Here is a 17,094-nt window from a genome sequence, read left to right on the forward strand (position 1 = left end):
AGCCTGGGCAATATTATGAATATTATATATATTAAGAATTTCACTCTACGTTGTCTACTTCCTGTTCCTATCAATATCAACGATCTTCTGGATCCGTGGCCCAGGTTCCCGGCACCATAGTGAATAGTTTCCTCTTCTGTCTAAAACGGTAATAGTCCCCTTCTTTCCCTCCTCCTCCCTTCTTCCCCTCCCCCTCCTCCCTTCTTCTCCTTCCCCTCTTCCCTTCTTCCGCTCCCCCTCCTCCCTTCTTCCCCTTCCCCTCTTCCCTTCTTCCCCTCCCCCTCCTCCCTTTCCCCCTCCCCCTCCTCCCTTTCCCCCTCCCCTCCCCCCTTTTCCCCTCTCCCTCCTCCCTTTTGCCCTCCCCCTCCTCCCTTTTGCCCTCCCCCTCCTCCCTTTTGCCCTCCCCCTCCTGTTTTCTTCCCCCCTCCTCCCTCTCCCCCTCCCCCTCCTCCCTTTTGCCCTCCCCCTCCTCCCTCTTGCCCTCCCCCTCCTGTTTTCTTCCCCCCTCCTCCCTCTCCCCTTCCCCCTCCTCCCTTCATGTCTTCTATCTCCTCCTGTTACTTGATCGGTATTTATTGAGTCACTTGCATGTTTGCTACGATTGAAGAACTTTAAGAAGTGCATTTGGAGACAGGGACAACTGTCTGCACAACCCAGGGCAGGAGACTGGCCACTCGCTCACCAAGGATATGTAGTAGAAATCTCTAATTATAGAGTCAAGGCTGATCTCTATCACAACATCCAAACTTTTAAGGGATTGATTACTTGAACTTACTGTATAAGCCTGATGTGTGGGAAAGCACAGACTGCACTACCTCTGAGAAGACTCAGTTCCTGGCAAACGAATTATTGTTAAGTGAGAGGGCAATCAGAGCTATGGAGTGATTTGTATTAAGAATCCCTTCTTTTCTGAGCCAGCAGAAGTCAGTGTGGTGGGGGGAAAAAGAACAGGGAGGAAGGTGTGGTTCTTCCGCAGTCCCAGTATAGAAAACAGTTAAAGCCCACCAACAATGGCTCTTCTGTTTGTTCTTCAGCAACCGCGTGTCTGGTACTCCTTAGGTGCCAGGCCCAGCACGTGTGTCACGGATGCTAAGAGACCACTCCTCCCTCAAGGTGTAAACAGTAGTATCAGTGTGTGCTAGCACTCTGTCTTGTTCAGTCCTCTCAGCGCCCCATCGAGGTAGATCCAAGTGGTATTCCCACTCACACTGAAGTGGACGCTCTAGCATTAAATATGAGAAACCACACAAGAGGACTCGATCATTTGATTGGTCACAGGTCCCTGGATTTCAGTCCAAGGCCTTAGACTTTTAACCCCAGAACTTAATATGCTCTTCAGTAATTAAATATCAAGCCATTCCTGCCTTGCTCCCTTCTTCATTGCTGAACTCCTGGCTTCCTTCCCTGCTAACTATAATACAGGCCAGTGTGTGGCCGAGGATATTAACTTACCAGAACACCATTATCCCCCAGCCCTCTGCCAAGGAGGTCACCTTACATGGACATCATTATGGGGCAGCCCGCCTATGCCTTGTTTGGGCCTGAAGACAACAGCAGGAGAACGGCAGACAGCAGCTGGGGAATCCAGCTGCACCCACAGGGCACCATGCATCCTGGGAAGCATCAGTGCTCACCACTAATGCAAGCTGCAGGATCTCCAGATGCTGACCGCTTCAGCATGCAGCAGGCATAGCTTGGGGCTGAACTCTGACTACACTTCCTCTTGGCAACAGACAATAGGCCTCTGCTTTAGCTTCTTGGTGTGTAACGGGTTCCTTTAAACTAGAACTTTTAAACTAGTTTAGGGTTTCCTCTAAACTAGAAATAATTGCAAAAAGGTTTTCTGTTTGTTTTGTTTTTTCGTTTTTGTTTTTAGAAAAACTCTAAGAATTAAAATTAAATTTTGCTTCAGGGTAGCCAAAAATTGGTAGAGGCCAATTAATAGGAGAGGAGCACCACACATAAGGGGTGATGTCATCTGCACTATGGCAACACCATCTGTATTGTGTAAATGTCATCCATACCGTGGAGGCATCCACTGTGCTGTAAGGACATCTGGAGTTCTCCATGGGCAAGCCGTGCCGGCATCACTGTGTTCTCACCATTTGCTCCCATTCCTATGCTTCTGCCTTGAGTATCCTGTGTTTTACAGCATCTTGGGTTTATTCTCTTTTACACTCTCGGGCCTTTTTGGTCCTAAATAATGTTCTTTCCTATGTCAAGAAGCGAAAGCCTTCTGAGGCTTGGCAGAAACCCAGTTCTAGTCCAAGGCTGGGCTCTGGTCTGTGTGAAGCTGAGTCTGGTTTGAAACAGACTTTGAGAGCATTTCCTGAGCTTTTTGACCAGCCTCAGGAGGATTATCCAGAGATTAACTGCGATGCTGGTTTTATGGTTACCTTGTGAAAGCAACAACCAAAAGCCATATTTAAGAGGCAAAATTAAATCCGTATTCAAAACTCCAAGAACAGAAATAATACTCAGGAAGAAACCCCAAAATGTCACAACAAAAACATTCTTGCCCAACAAATTGTTGTTCTGTGAGTCTAAAAGCATCTGGAGAAGTTCCTGACTTTTGAAAGGAAATATGAACAGATAGTATAGTAACTTGGGTTGGAGAGATGGATCAGTAGTTAAAAGCACTGGCTGCTCTTCCAGAGGTCCTGGGTTCAAGTCACAGCACCCACATGGTGGCTCACAACCATCTGTAACTCCAGTCCCAGGGGATCCCATTCCCTTTTCTGGCCTACATATATATAAATTGCTAGGCTTCAAAAAGCTTCATTTTCCCACTGTGGTACTGGATATTGGACTCAGGGCCTCACACATTCAGAGCACAAATTCTTATCTGTATCCTCAGCCTGTCTAAAAACAGATTTATTTGTTTACTTTATGTATGTGAGTACACTGTTCCTGTCTTCAGACACACCAGAAGAGGGCACCACATCCACATTAGATGGTTGTGAGCTACCATGTGGTTGCTGGGAATTGAACTCACAGTCTCTGGAAGAGCAGTCGGTGCTCTTAACCACTGAGCCATCTCTCCAGCCTCCCCTTTCCTTTTGCAGTTCTGAGTGTAGTTCTGTGTGTTGTTCTGTGTGCGGTTATCATCAGCCAGGTGAACACTGACAAATAAGAATTTGGCAATCCTGGTTCAGGAGCCCATAAATATTGCCATTAAGGAAGTTTTTGATAAGGGTCGGGCAAGTCAAAGCAATGAGGCCCAAGTTGGATCAGATAAGGAAACACAAGTCCCTCTCTGAAGGTTATGAACCATTGTGTCCAGTTCTGCAGAAGCCTCTCTGAGACACCCTCCTCCTCCTGTTTCCTAATATCAGTGTTATCCCTCTGACTCTACATACCTGTGTCTTCCCCCCAGTGCTCTCCTGGACAGCCGTTCGAGACAGAGCAGTGGTAGCCACAAAACAGGAAAAAAATCCAGAGAAGACGTTGCTTATCCCGAAGGCAATGAATTCCTAAGGGAGAGACTGGGTGACAAGGATGCTGCAGAGAGAATACTTGCCAGACCCTCATCAAGTGTCCAGTAGAACGGCTGAGTGGGTGGGGCCATACAAGCCTGGGGACATGAGTTCAAGTCTCAGAACCCATGCAAAGGTGAAAAGAGAGATCTGACACCGCAAAGTTGTCCACTGCCCACCACACATGTTCTGTGGCACACATGCCCACCACATCTTGAGCATATACACAATAGCCACTTAAAATGGCAATAAATCACCCAAGAGTTACTTGGCCACATGAAAAGCTCTTTTGTTAAAACTTAATAGTTAACTTTTATGTTGATTTTGACCTAACAGAATTAGCTTTTGCTTAAATTAGTGCTTATGCTGGCTTTATGTGAACTTGACCCAAGCTAGAGTCATTTTGGAAGAAGGAGCCTCAACTGAGAAAATAACCCGCTTCCTTTGGCCTATTGCCAAACTTGTAAGGCATTGTTTTCTTTTTCTTTCTTTTTAAAATTTTTGTTTTGTTGTTTTTGTTTTGTTTGTTTGCTTGGTTTTTCTAGACAGGGTTTCTCTGTATAGCCCTATCTGTCCTAGAACTCACTCTACAGACTCTCGAACTCCAAGAGTCACCTGTCTTTACCTCCTGAAAGCTGAGAGCAAAGGCATGCGCTACTGTTGCCTGGCTTGTGGGGCTTCTTTTCTTTAATTAATGATTAATTGAAGGGCTCAGCTCACTGTAGCAGTGACATACCTGGGCTGGTGGCTCTGGGTTCTAAAAGAAAGCAGACTGAGCAAGTCATGGGGAGAAAGTCAGTAAGCAGCACCCCTCCATGACCTCTGCATCAGCTCCTGCCTCCAGGTTCCTGCCTTGAGTTCTTTGTCTGTCTTCCCTGGACTACAGGCTACAAACTGTGAGCTGAAATAAACCCTTTCCTCCCCAGATTGCTTTTGGCCATCGTGTTTTTTTACCACAGCCATGGAAACCAAGACAGTGTTGATTTAGCTTATTTCTTAAGAAGTAAGGTGACCTCAGATGCATATTTCAAAATAATTTTTAATGAGCAAGGACAAGAGAAAAATCAAGTCAATAAAGGCCAGTGTAAGAAACCAACACTTCCCTTAGGTGAAACCAAAATCCCCCCACTTGAGTTATCTTAACTTGTTTTCAGCCTTCTACATTCAGCTCAGCGAGTAGGTGGCCATACCTGGTTCCCATCGATGATGTAGTCATGCTTGGTGGCGTAGACTTTCCCTACAGACACTGCAATAGCGTAAGCCACCACGGCAATGGAAAAGGAAGCAGCCAGCATGTCAGAAAACAGGCCCACAGACGGCAGTACAGGAGGCAAGAACCTGGCAAGGGAAAACCCGCTGTGAAGATGCGACGACCTTCCCCACCTTGCCAAACACTCTGTTCACTCGGCGACATGGTAGATGCAAAAGGACACGGCCCAGGGAAACAAAAAGGACATGCACAATGGGAACCCTGACTTCCTGCTTTCTAGCCAGAAGTTAGTGGTAGCTCACTGGCTGCTCTCGTGACCCCTGCTTGAGAGGGCTTTGTTTTTGCTTTTGTACCTCTGACATAAATAAATCTGTCACTATCAGTTTTTTTAAATACAACTCCATCCATGTCTCTTCACGTGTAACATGTTTTTTCTCACACAATTTCAACTTCAAGGTCTTTGAAAACACGAGAGATTTTTAGGCATGTTACAAATTTTAGTCTGTGTGAAGAGATGTCAATTCTGTTGAAAAGACAAAGAAAATGATACTGGAAAACTCAGCCAAAAATTCTAAAGAGCCATGATATTTTAAAACATTTTAAATTTAAGAAGGCAAAACCCTCACCCCACATTAAATGCATGTTACCGAAATCACCCTACATAGTCACTAGAGTAACCCAACAATTGCGTTTCCAGACTAACAAAACCAGAGCTTCTCTACAAACTATTAGAAATTAAACACTATAAACTTATGATCATGAATTTGTCCCCAGATGTAGAAGTTTGGAGGAAGAGCTTCAGTTACTACAGAATGTCCATTTTGTGCCGTCCCAAAAGTCTCCAGCCATTAAAATGAATTCCCCACCTACATCACTTATAGCAACGTGGGAATGGGAGTATCTGTCTCCCTCATTTCTGACGTGAGAGCTGCAGTCCAAAGAGTCAAGTTAGTGGCATGACATTTAGTGGAGCCATGTTGGAGATGGGAATATTGGGTAGTAAGAACTGCCAGACTCTTCTGCTATGAATCCTCCCCGTTTCCCCCTCCTATCCTATGTAGGCCCTGGAACGGACCCCAGCTGTAGACAGCGGGTTAGGAATATCAACACACTCTTGAGTGACTCAGTGTCACCTACTAGTGTAGAGCTGATTTTACAGCTCACTTAATAGGATGCTTTCAAGACCCAGTCAAGTCTATTTCTGATAACTAGGGCTCTATCAAAGCTAAACACTGAAGAGGTTTTACTTCTGATACTAGCTCCTGCCTCCATGACTGTAGTGTTCTCTAAATATTACCCAATCCTTGATTATCGGGGTTAAAAATTGTGAAGTATGAAATCAAAGGACTTCTGTCATTCAGTGACTTTATGATTTGAGGTCTGTTGTTTAAACCTACCAGATCTCTTTCACTGGCTGTCACGGGAGGACTCTTCTCATGAAATTCAATGAGATATTATTCTATAACTAGTTAGTTCCTTGGTGCTCAACCTAGGCTGGAAGAACCTAAACCCAACATCTTCCTGCCACTACTTGTAACTTCTCACTGGACTTCAGGTATGAACCATCTATCCAAAATCAATTAGTAGGAGCCCTGTCAGGACACCTAATGACCAAATTAAGAATATCTTTTATTACCTGACACAACACTTCCTAAACTGCATGACCACCCATGGGCCTGTTAGCCCCAGGCAGACCAGTCTGACGCAGTGAAGGGAAAGACACACATCCTAAAGAGACGAGGCTGAGGAACAGTGGTCCCCATTGGGCCAAATAACACATAAAGAGGGGCTCTTGGGGTCAGTCAATATAAGCAGTATTTTCTCCTCCTTTCTGTTAGTGGGATGCCCCCAAATTTTTCTAGCCTTTCTATACTTGTAACAGAAACTGCTCAGTTTCTGTTATGTGACAAACATGCTAATGGGATATTTAGCTTCAGGTTGGATAGGAATATTTGGCAAATGTTCTCCCAATCTAGCTACAGAATGGTGGCAGTCCATAGGAATCAGCCGTCCCCAACCTACAGGTTGTCTTTCCTGGGCCATACTTCCAAGTTCACTTCAAAGGACATCAATTGAAAAAGATGCAATAAATATGATGACAAGAACGCCTCTGATACTGACTAGTAAAAGAAGGGCCAGTCACTGAGAGTTGAGACAAAATAGATTATTATAGGAGTGAAAGTCAGAGCACAAAAGCACACACATACACACACACTACACACACACTACACACACACTACATACACACACACTATACACACACTACACACACTACATACTACACACACACATATACACACATTACACACACATACTACACACACACATACACTACACACATACACATACACATACAACAACACAGACACACTACACACACATACACACACACTACACACACACTAAATACACACACACTACACACACTACACACACTACACACACATACCACACACACATACTACATACACACTACACACACACTACACACACATTACATACACTACACACACATACCACACACACATACTACATACACACTACACACACACTACACACACATTACACACACTACACACACACTACACACACACACACTACACACACTACACACACACTACACACACTACACACACACTACACACACACACTACACACACTACACACACTATACACACACTACACACATACATACACACACATTGCACACACATACTACACACATATACACATACACGTACAACAACACAGACACACTACACACATACACACATTCTACACATACACACTATACACACACTACATACACATACACTATACACACTACACACACACTACATACACACACACTATACACACACTACATACTACACACACACATATACACACATTACACACACATACTACACACACATACACTACACACATACACATACACATACAACAACACAGACACACTACACACACATACACACACTACACACACACTACACACACACACTACACACACTACACACACTATACACACACTACACACATACATACACACACATTGCACACACATACTACACACATATACACATACACGTACAACAACACAGACACACTACACACATACACACATTCTACACATACACACTATACACACACTACATACACATACACTATACACACTACACACACACTACATACACACACACTATACACACACTACATACTACACACACACATATACACACATTACACACACATACTACACACACATACACTACACACATACACATACACATACAACAACACAGACACACTACACACACATACACACACTACACACACACTAAATACACACACTATACACACACTACACACACTACACACACATACCACACACACATACTACATACACACTACACACACACTACACACACATTACACACACTACACACACACTACACACACATACCACACACACATACTACATACACACTACACACACACTACACACACATTACACACACTACACACACACACTACACACACTACACACACACTACACACACACTACACACACTACACACACACACTACACACACACACTACACACACACACACTACACACACTACACACACTATACACACACTACACACATACATACACACACATTGCACACACATACTACACACATATACACATACACGTACAACAACACAGACACACTACACACATACACACATTCTACACATACACACTATACACACACTACATACACATACACTATACATACTACACACACACTACATACACACTATACACACTACACACATACTAAACACACATACACTACACACACATACACATACATGTACAACAACACACACACTACACACACACTACACACACACTACATACACACACACTATACACACTATACACACACACTACACACACATACTACACACACACTATATACACACTACACACACTACACACACGTACATACACACATACACACTACACACACACACACTATATACACACTACACACACTACACACACGTACATACACACATACACACTACACACACACACACTATATACACACTACACACACTACACACACGTACATACACACATACACACTACACACACACACACTATATACACACTACACACACTACACACACGTACATACACACATACACACTACACACACACACTATATATACACACTACACACACTACACACACGTACATACACACATACACACTACACACACACACACACACACACACACATGTACACACACACACCATGAAGACACAGAGTAGAAGAGAAGTACTTGTTGAAATGAATAAGAAACTGGGGGATGAAAATCAGTTGCATCAGGAGAGAGGCAGGCTATGACGGGTGGGAGAGAGAAGGTTTGCGTGAATCCCTCTGAACAGGAAGACACTAACCAGACAATGAGAGATTGTGTATTTTAACCAAGAAAGAGTAGAGCTGTGGGAGCACCGAGCAGTTTCTGTTACAAGTATAAAAAGGCTAGAACAATTTGGGGCCATCCATTAATTACAAGGAGGAGAAAGTATTGCTTCTATTCATTGGCCCCAAGACGACTGACGAACGCTGTAGTTAATATCGCAGATGTAGTAAACAGGTAGGCTTCCCCTTGACCGCAGTGTGAGCCACCCTATCTGCTCTGCATTTTTATGAGCACTCAGGCATTTCACAAGCTTCAGTCAAGGCTTCAGCTGTGCAATTACCCTGATCTTACAGAAGAACTTTCCCAGGGCCTTACAAGTTGACAGTGACAGAGAAAGGTCATTGGCCTTTTTCTCTTCTAATTCACAAAATATCCAAATACATATGTATATGAAATGTATATGAAAACAATACAACTTATTTATAGGTATGAAAGATAGCATTTTTATCTGTGGTTGACTATGTAGTAGAGAGCCTCAGTCAGACATCCTAGAAACAAACTGTGCATAATGCAATTGATGCTGTAATATTCATATTACATTGTGATTATACATATGTGCTTTAATCAGTCGTCTGGTACTAAACATACATGTCCGGCCTCACTTTGAGACAATGGAGCATGTAGAGTCTGCTTTCTCAAATGGCCTGAACTTGGTCTCCACATGCGCTGTTTGTCTGGTGCTTGGTGCACATGACATTTCTCCAAAATCACATACAAGTAAGACTATCAATAGTGAAGTGAAACCGGTAATAAAAAGTTTCATCCAAACAAAGTACTGCCCTAGTTTATTAGTGCTATGTGGAAGGAACTCACCCACTTGGGATGGACTTAACAATGCCTGCATTGTAATTTGCTTCCAAGTTGGCCCCATAGGAAATGGCGGTGGCGATAATTGTCTGAAATAAAAGAAGAGAAAGAAAATTGAAAGAAAAAAAAAAAACCCAACCCCACTGGCTTTAACAATTTCTTGCTTGTCAACCTCTTTAGTGCTGAATTTCCTAACCGTGTACTCTACTTACCACAATCACTTCTATAGGAATCGGGACTGGGATTTTGTGTTTAAATCGATCGTTTAATTCCTTAACAGCCATACAGACGATGATGGTCAGTAACCCAGCAATGAAGTCAGCAATATTGGTGTCACCGATATTTTGAAAAATCTCGATTAGTGTCTGTGAAGAGAAAATGGGTGCGTATGTCTTACGCCATATAGATGCCCGCATAAAGGCATCTCTCTCGGATGAAAAGTCATATCACATCAAACAGATGTGAGTCCTATGGAAACAAATCTTACAAATTGGCCTGGTAAGGTGCCTCAGTGGGTTAAGGCTCTCACTGCCTTGACTGGGGAGGTTCTGTGTTCCATTGTCAGACCCGCATGGCTGAGGGAGAGCACTAACTCCTGAAAATTGCTCTCTGACCTTTACTGTAGTACACATGGAAACACACACACACACACCCACCCACACACACACACACACACACACGCACACCCACATACACACGCTCAAAGATATTTTAAAATTCTAAAAATGTATTGGCTAATAAAAGAACAATTAAGTACATAAAATTTCCAAAATATATACATGCAAAAATAGATAATTTAAAGCTGTTTTTAAAATCATAAAATGTACCGACTAATACAGTAGTATTAAGAGCATGTAATTTCTAGAACACACACACGAAGTTACTAATGGTGACTAACTTAGAGAAGTAAAACAATGGGTGGTTTTCACATGTGTATGTTTATCTAAATTTTAGGATAGAATGGAGAATTTTTCCAAGGAAAATTGTGGACTGCTATCTTTTACTTTTTAAAAAATGGAATTTATATCTTAAGGGGTTATATAGGTGCTATTTTGTGGGGTTTTTTTTTTTTTTGGTTTTTTGGGTTTTTTTTTTTTTGTTGTTCATAGGAGTGTTAATGAAACCAAACTCTGACAACCCAAAATGTCTAATTACTTTTCTTTGTCCCCAGCCAGCATCCTAAGTAGCGTTCTTCCCCCAAGCTGAATGATACAGGAAATAACAATAAAAACCTCCAAAAGAAAAGTCCCATGTGGTAATCCAGATGGCACTGATCAATTCTTTATGGCAAATTAAAACCACAGAATGGGTATATAGCTCACGTACATATTGTTTAGAAGTTAGCTTAACACCAAAAGCTATTTTCTCCAAGTGGGCAGATTAACAAGCTCACGGAAAACTCATTTTGTTTTGTAAACCAGAGGTCTCTGGGACATCAGAGTCTTCTTCAAAGGAATCAAGACGGGAGAATCTTGGGTATCTCTGCTCTGTTGCATTCTGTCTTAGGTAAGTTGTGTCTCAAGGAAGCATTCTTTAAAATAGAGTTACAGGTGGTGGGGAACCACCGTGTGGGTGCCGGGAAACAAACCCAGGTCTTCCGTAAGAACAAGTGCTCTCAACTGCCGAGCCACCTCTCCAGACCCTGGGATTAATGTTAGCATACTCAAGGCCACACCAGCAGAAAGTAGTGGAACCAAGACTCTAACTCCAGTCTGTTGATGATGGCATACTATGACCTTTAGCCACAGTGTTACGCCTTGTCTACTCTGACTGCCAGCCTCGTACCTGTCTTGCAGTGAGCTCTCGGTAACATTTGCTGATAGATGGAGTAATTGATGAAGTAATGTGGGATCACGGCACTGAAACGGGGAACATTTCTGGCATCCCCGTCCTCTCATATGTGTGTATGGCTGCATATTGTTTTCAGATGCTACCTTTTTTATCTTTTAGCTCAATTTGGCTTAAAACTCTTACGTAGTTGAAGATAACTCAGAACTTCTGATCTTTCTGCCTTCACCTCTCAGGTGATCATTGACGTGCACCCCACGGTGTGGATTGGCCTAGGGCCTTGCGTGTGTTTGGCGAGCACGCTAGCAACTGAGCTACTCTCCCCCCCAGCTCCTATTTTTTTAAATACACTTTTGCATGACTTCATTCCCCAAGCCAGAGTGACATCATGTTACTATTATCACCATGTCCCAGGCATCAGGAACACACTTTATATAGAGTATATACTTAGATCTAAGAACTTTAAATCCACTATAGATGATCTAGATTCTTCTTTTGCATCTCCTTTGCACACTGGATCAGCTTTGAATCTAATGTTCCTTTTCATTTATAACGCCGAGACATTTCCATTATACATTTTATGGATGCTCATAATTAGAAAGAGCCTGAGAGACACGTCTCCAATAGTTTGGTTTTAAAAAGCAAGAAAGACAAAGGCTTGAAATAATAATTTTGTAATAATAACTTTTCTGGACCTTGCTCCACGCCATCCCCTGAGCGAATTGTCCAACTACTCTGTTCTAACGATCCCGTGAGGTAGATGCTATTCGCAACCCTATTCTGCAGAGAAGGAAACAGACACGGTGATTCGTTCATAGACTAGTAAGTAGCAAAGTAAAAATTGGAATCCAGACCTACTCAGTTTCGAGCCTGAGCTTTCAGCCAGTACCCTGTATGATCTGTCTAGGGGTCACTTAGCCTCTCAGAGACAATGTCAGACCAGAGTACAAGTCTATTACATCTCAGCCCTGTCTTTGTTTGTTATGCTACCTCAGATTCCTTAATCTTCTGAAAGCCATAGCATCTGGGAAAACTTTGGAGCCATTGAGAAAATGGTTTGCAAAATGTCAGTCATCCGGCTTGTGGCTGAGTGTACAGAAAACAGACTCTCCAGGTTCAAGATGGAGAACAAAGGAACTGTGATGTTTCTTGAGTGAGACGCAGCACTTACGTAGATAATGGAGAGGACACCGTTGTAGTTTTTGGTTGAGACATTGAGCACGATCTTCAGCTGTGAGACCAGCACTTGGAAGGCGGCGGCGGTTGTGAATCCGCCAACCAAAGGGTCTGCCAAGTACCTCACTATGAATCCAATCTGCAAACCTCCAAACACCAGCTAGGGTAAAAAGAAAGGGAAAAGTTACACGTTTGCCTGAGAGAAGGACCAGCGCTGGAAATGGTAACAAGTTAAGCTTCGTAACAATGAAAACATTGGTAGGCTGCCTGTGACAGAACCACTTGGAAGAAACAAGTGAGAATTTCCGGCCTCTCCCTCCCATCTACAGCTTTAGAATTCAAAATCCATATGCAATGTAAAATTCAAGCCTTTCCATCTATGTACTATGAAAAGCAAAAATCATGTCGCTTCTCTCTGTGCCTTCCAGGCCTCCGGGCTGCACTCATTTGAAGACTTTTTCGTCCATGTCTCCTGCACCGTTAAATCACTTGTTTCCGTTTGCTTCCTTTTCTCTGACCTTGGTGACAAGTGATTCTGGTTTTTGTTTGTTTTTTAAGTTTTTAAGGTTTTCAAATCCATTTTAGCATATGAGCTAAAACAATGTTATTCAGGAAAAATCAAATATATATATATACATATATATATACACATATCCCCAACATATATATATTCATATATATGCATATATATATGAATCACACTCATCTGTGATTCATGTAAGTCTATATTACCTGTATGATTCCAACCAGAAGAGTGAGGGTGCTGGCAAGCAACACTCGTGCGGCATCTCTGGTTCCGGTGTCCAATGTGGTTGTGTTCAAGGTACTTCCGTTACCACTGGGCACAAGAAAGTGGTCATCCGGAGCCATGCTCAGAACAACGGACCCCACCATTAAGCTGACCACGGGGAAAGGGCCTGGAGAAAAAGGGTCTGTCAACTCAGGAGCACCGAATCACAGACATTTAGACCCAACACGTCTGTGTACAGTTAGAAAGGCATGGGGTAGTCAGCTGTAACGAAGAAACACTGTTCAAAGAGGCTGAGAAGTAGATGTCTCAAGGCGTTCCTGACTCAGAGAGGACTAGGGTGATGTGTAAATGGATGGTACTTAGGCAGCGTTCAGCGTACTTCCTGGGTGCATGGCATGGCTACCTCCTCCCCTGTGGGATCCTATGGCACATGTACATCTGCATGTCAAAAGAGGGCATCCGATTCCATTACAGATGGTTGTGAGCCACCATGTGGTTGCTGGGAATTGAATTCAGGACCTCTGGAAGAGCAGCCAGAGCTCTTAAGCACGGAGCCATTTTCTCCAGCAGCAATCTCTATTTTTTTAAGTTCTTACTTATTCTATTTACTACCTACATTTCCCCCATGATGATGATGATGACGACAACAACGATGACAGCAATGATCCTACCCTTTGATTATAAAAGGCTTTATGGTTGAGAACCCTCAATCCCCAAACTCAGTAACCAGGAAGATCTAAGCACAGAGAATGTCAGAGGCAAACACACTTGTCTCTTACTGATTGGTTCTTCAAAGAGAGAAAGTTGACTCAGTCAATAAGTCTCTCCTGACCTGCCTCTGTGGACAGCTCAGAGGCTAAATACCACGAGAGACAAGGGCTTGGGTTAGATTAGAGGGCAGGATTACATTTGCCTTAAGATTATTCGGGCAATACATCTCACCAGCACATGGACACAGCAGCAAATTCGTCTTCATTGCTGATGTCAAAGTCACACAAAATTGTATCAAAACATTTCTTTTCCACTACAGTCCAGGAAAAAAAAAACCCACCTTGAATGTTAGGGATGAAAGGAAAACCCATTGTGACCATGCCATGAAGGAATGAGAAGCTTGTTTTCTAAACTGTCTTGCAGGATTTTGCTAGCCTTCCCATATTAGCTTATTGAAATATGTTCTTTAGTGAAATAACAAATCAGTAGTTACTGACCATAACTCACTAAATGCAAAATTAACCTGGTGACGTAACTGCATCTAGGTCCTGTAAAGATTTTTCTCTCTGTCATATATTGGAGGAGAACACTTTTATATAGAGTCAATTTTTATTACATTTAAAAATTTTAAACTGTGATAAAATTCAAAAGCATGCTTCAATTTTCAGCCTTTCAATTTCATTAAAGCACAGTCCCCTCTATTGCTTACATTGCCAATTAATAAAGTGGGCAAGGCACCGAAGTTTGGTTCCTCCGAACTCATTGACAAAGGTCTGGAGGCAGTGCACATATAACATAGCAGAAATGATTTACAAATGAAGAAGCACGGCTGTAAAACATGCTTGTAATTACCAACGGAGATGTGTCTTGATGTTCCAAAGACAAAATACGTCAGGATGGGGAAAAAGGCAGAGTAGAGACCATATTGAACAGGAACTGCAGCTAGCAGAGCATAAGCCATCCCTAAAGGTACAACCAACACAAGAAAAGTCACAAACAAAAAATTAGTTATGTTTGCACCACACAAAGAAAGGCTTTTTTTTTTTTTTTTTTTTTTTTTTTTTTTTTTTTTTTTTTACCAGAGACATATTCATATGGATTCAAAACATCAGCCAGTCCCGGATGGTTTTCTTGTTTTGCATACAGACCTTGGCTATGCTAAGATACCGACTATGACTTGACTGGGATAGTGGGTGTTTCTACACCCGCCCCCTGCTCAAATGAACTGACTCTACTGCTCGGGCTCAGTAATTCAGCCACACTCGCTGGTGATATCAGTTGAAAATAATCAAATCATTTCCTGTAGAATTTGGTTAGTCCAATCCAAAAGCCCAGATCAGCTACGTGGGTAGTTCTGTTTGAACCCATGCACCTCTGTGCTCTAAAGAACGTAGGCATCATTGGGCTTTCTCCTTCCTCGATGAAAAACAGACGTTAGATAAAAAGCAAGACAACACTACCCTGATGACCCACTAGTGGGCGGTGCCAGGCATGAAGGAGGTGGACCCACTAGTGGGCGGTGCCAAAAATGAAGGAGGCAGACCCACTAGTGGGCGGTGCCAGGCATCCTCTGGGTCACGAGTCTCAGGCTATGGAGTGAGCAGCATTTCCGCGGACACTGGAGTTGGCAAAGGTAATAACATATGCTCTCCCTTAGTTAACTATTCCGGCAATCAACATGCTTTAGCAATCTCTATTTCACACGCTGGGAGTGAAAATCCAGACCTTTGACTCGAGTCATTAATAAAGAACCTTTTGTAATGATTTTTAGAACTTACTGACAACCTAAATAACCCAACCTATTTGCACTTAAGCTTATCTACTGAATGAATATCTTCCAATAAGGAAACGGTTAGCTAAATTATACTTTAAACATGGTTGTTCTACGTCGTAGAGGGATTTGGGGAAGCAGGAGCATATGAAATTGAAAGGAAGCAAGCTGAGGTAATATAGAAACATGTTCCCCTAACATAACCAAATGTAAAGTAAAACTTTAAAAATTCATTACATTTTAACTTATTTTGTGTGCACATGTGTCTGTGTTGTGGAAGCAGTGTGTGTGCCTCAGCGTGCACATGAAGCTGAGAGAACTTTCGAGAGTCAGTTCTCGCTACAATGTGTGTCCTGGGGACCAAACTCAGGTCCTTGTATTATTGATGCATATTTGAAAAATTTGTATGTGTGTGTGGCTGTGTGGTGTATGTGTGTGATGTATGCACACATGTGTTCAGGACACTAGAGGCTTAGGATTTCCTCTCTGTAGCTCTCTAATTCATTCCCTTAAGACATTATCTCTCACTGAACCTTGCTAGACTGGCTGTCAGCAAGTCTCTGCAGTCTTCCTGTCTCTGTCCCCTCACAGTGCTGGCGTTAAAAGCAAAAGACCATGCACCCTGCTTTTTACATGGAGACCAGGGACTTGAACTCAGATCTTCATGCTTGGGCAGCAAGTGCTGTTAACTGCTCAGCTGTCTCCCCAACCCACTTCTCTAATACTCTAGTTACTAAGAGGAAGTGAGACTAATAAACGGTCCCAGGAACACAGAACAGAAAGAGAGCAGATTCATACAGAAAAGACCAGAGAGGGAGCAGAGAGGAAGAAGGCCCAGACTACACTACCTGTTTCCTACAGACAGTTTTCAAGTTCTCAAAGGAAGAGCTCCCTGAAAAAGGTGCTGCGTCTCTTCATT

The 17,094-nt window shown here is 42.7% G+C and overlaps 1 protein-coding gene across 2 annotated transcripts in view; it reads right to left on the minus strand.

The window, feature by feature from the left end:
- Positions 1–17,094, minus strand: part of Slc26a4 (solute carrier family 26 member 4) — a 39,651-nt gene that overhangs the window by 16,808 nt on the left and 5,749 nt on the right. For both annotated transcript variants that reach the window (XM_087552390.1, NM_019214.1), the window contains 7 exon segments: positions 15,257–15,367; positions 13,675–13,859; positions 12,938–13,102; positions 10,191–10,343; positions 9,985–10,067; positions 4,667–4,814; positions 3,360–3,473 (listed from right to left, as the gene is read on the minus strand). In XM_087552390.1, the coding sequence (XP_087408516.1) occupies positions 3,360–3,473; positions 4,667–4,814; positions 9,985–10,067; positions 10,191–10,343; positions 12,938–13,102; positions 13,675–13,859; positions 15,257–15,367 (959 nt within the window).

The sequence above is a fragment of the Rattus norvegicus genome, chromosome 6 (genome assembly GCF_021556685.1).
Source record: "Rattus norvegicus strain SHRSP/BbbUtx chromosome 6, alternate assembly SHRSP_T2T, whole genome shotgun sequence".
NCBI classification, from domain to species: domain Eukaryota; kingdom Metazoa; phylum Chordata; class Mammalia; order Rodentia; family Muridae; genus Rattus; species Rattus norvegicus.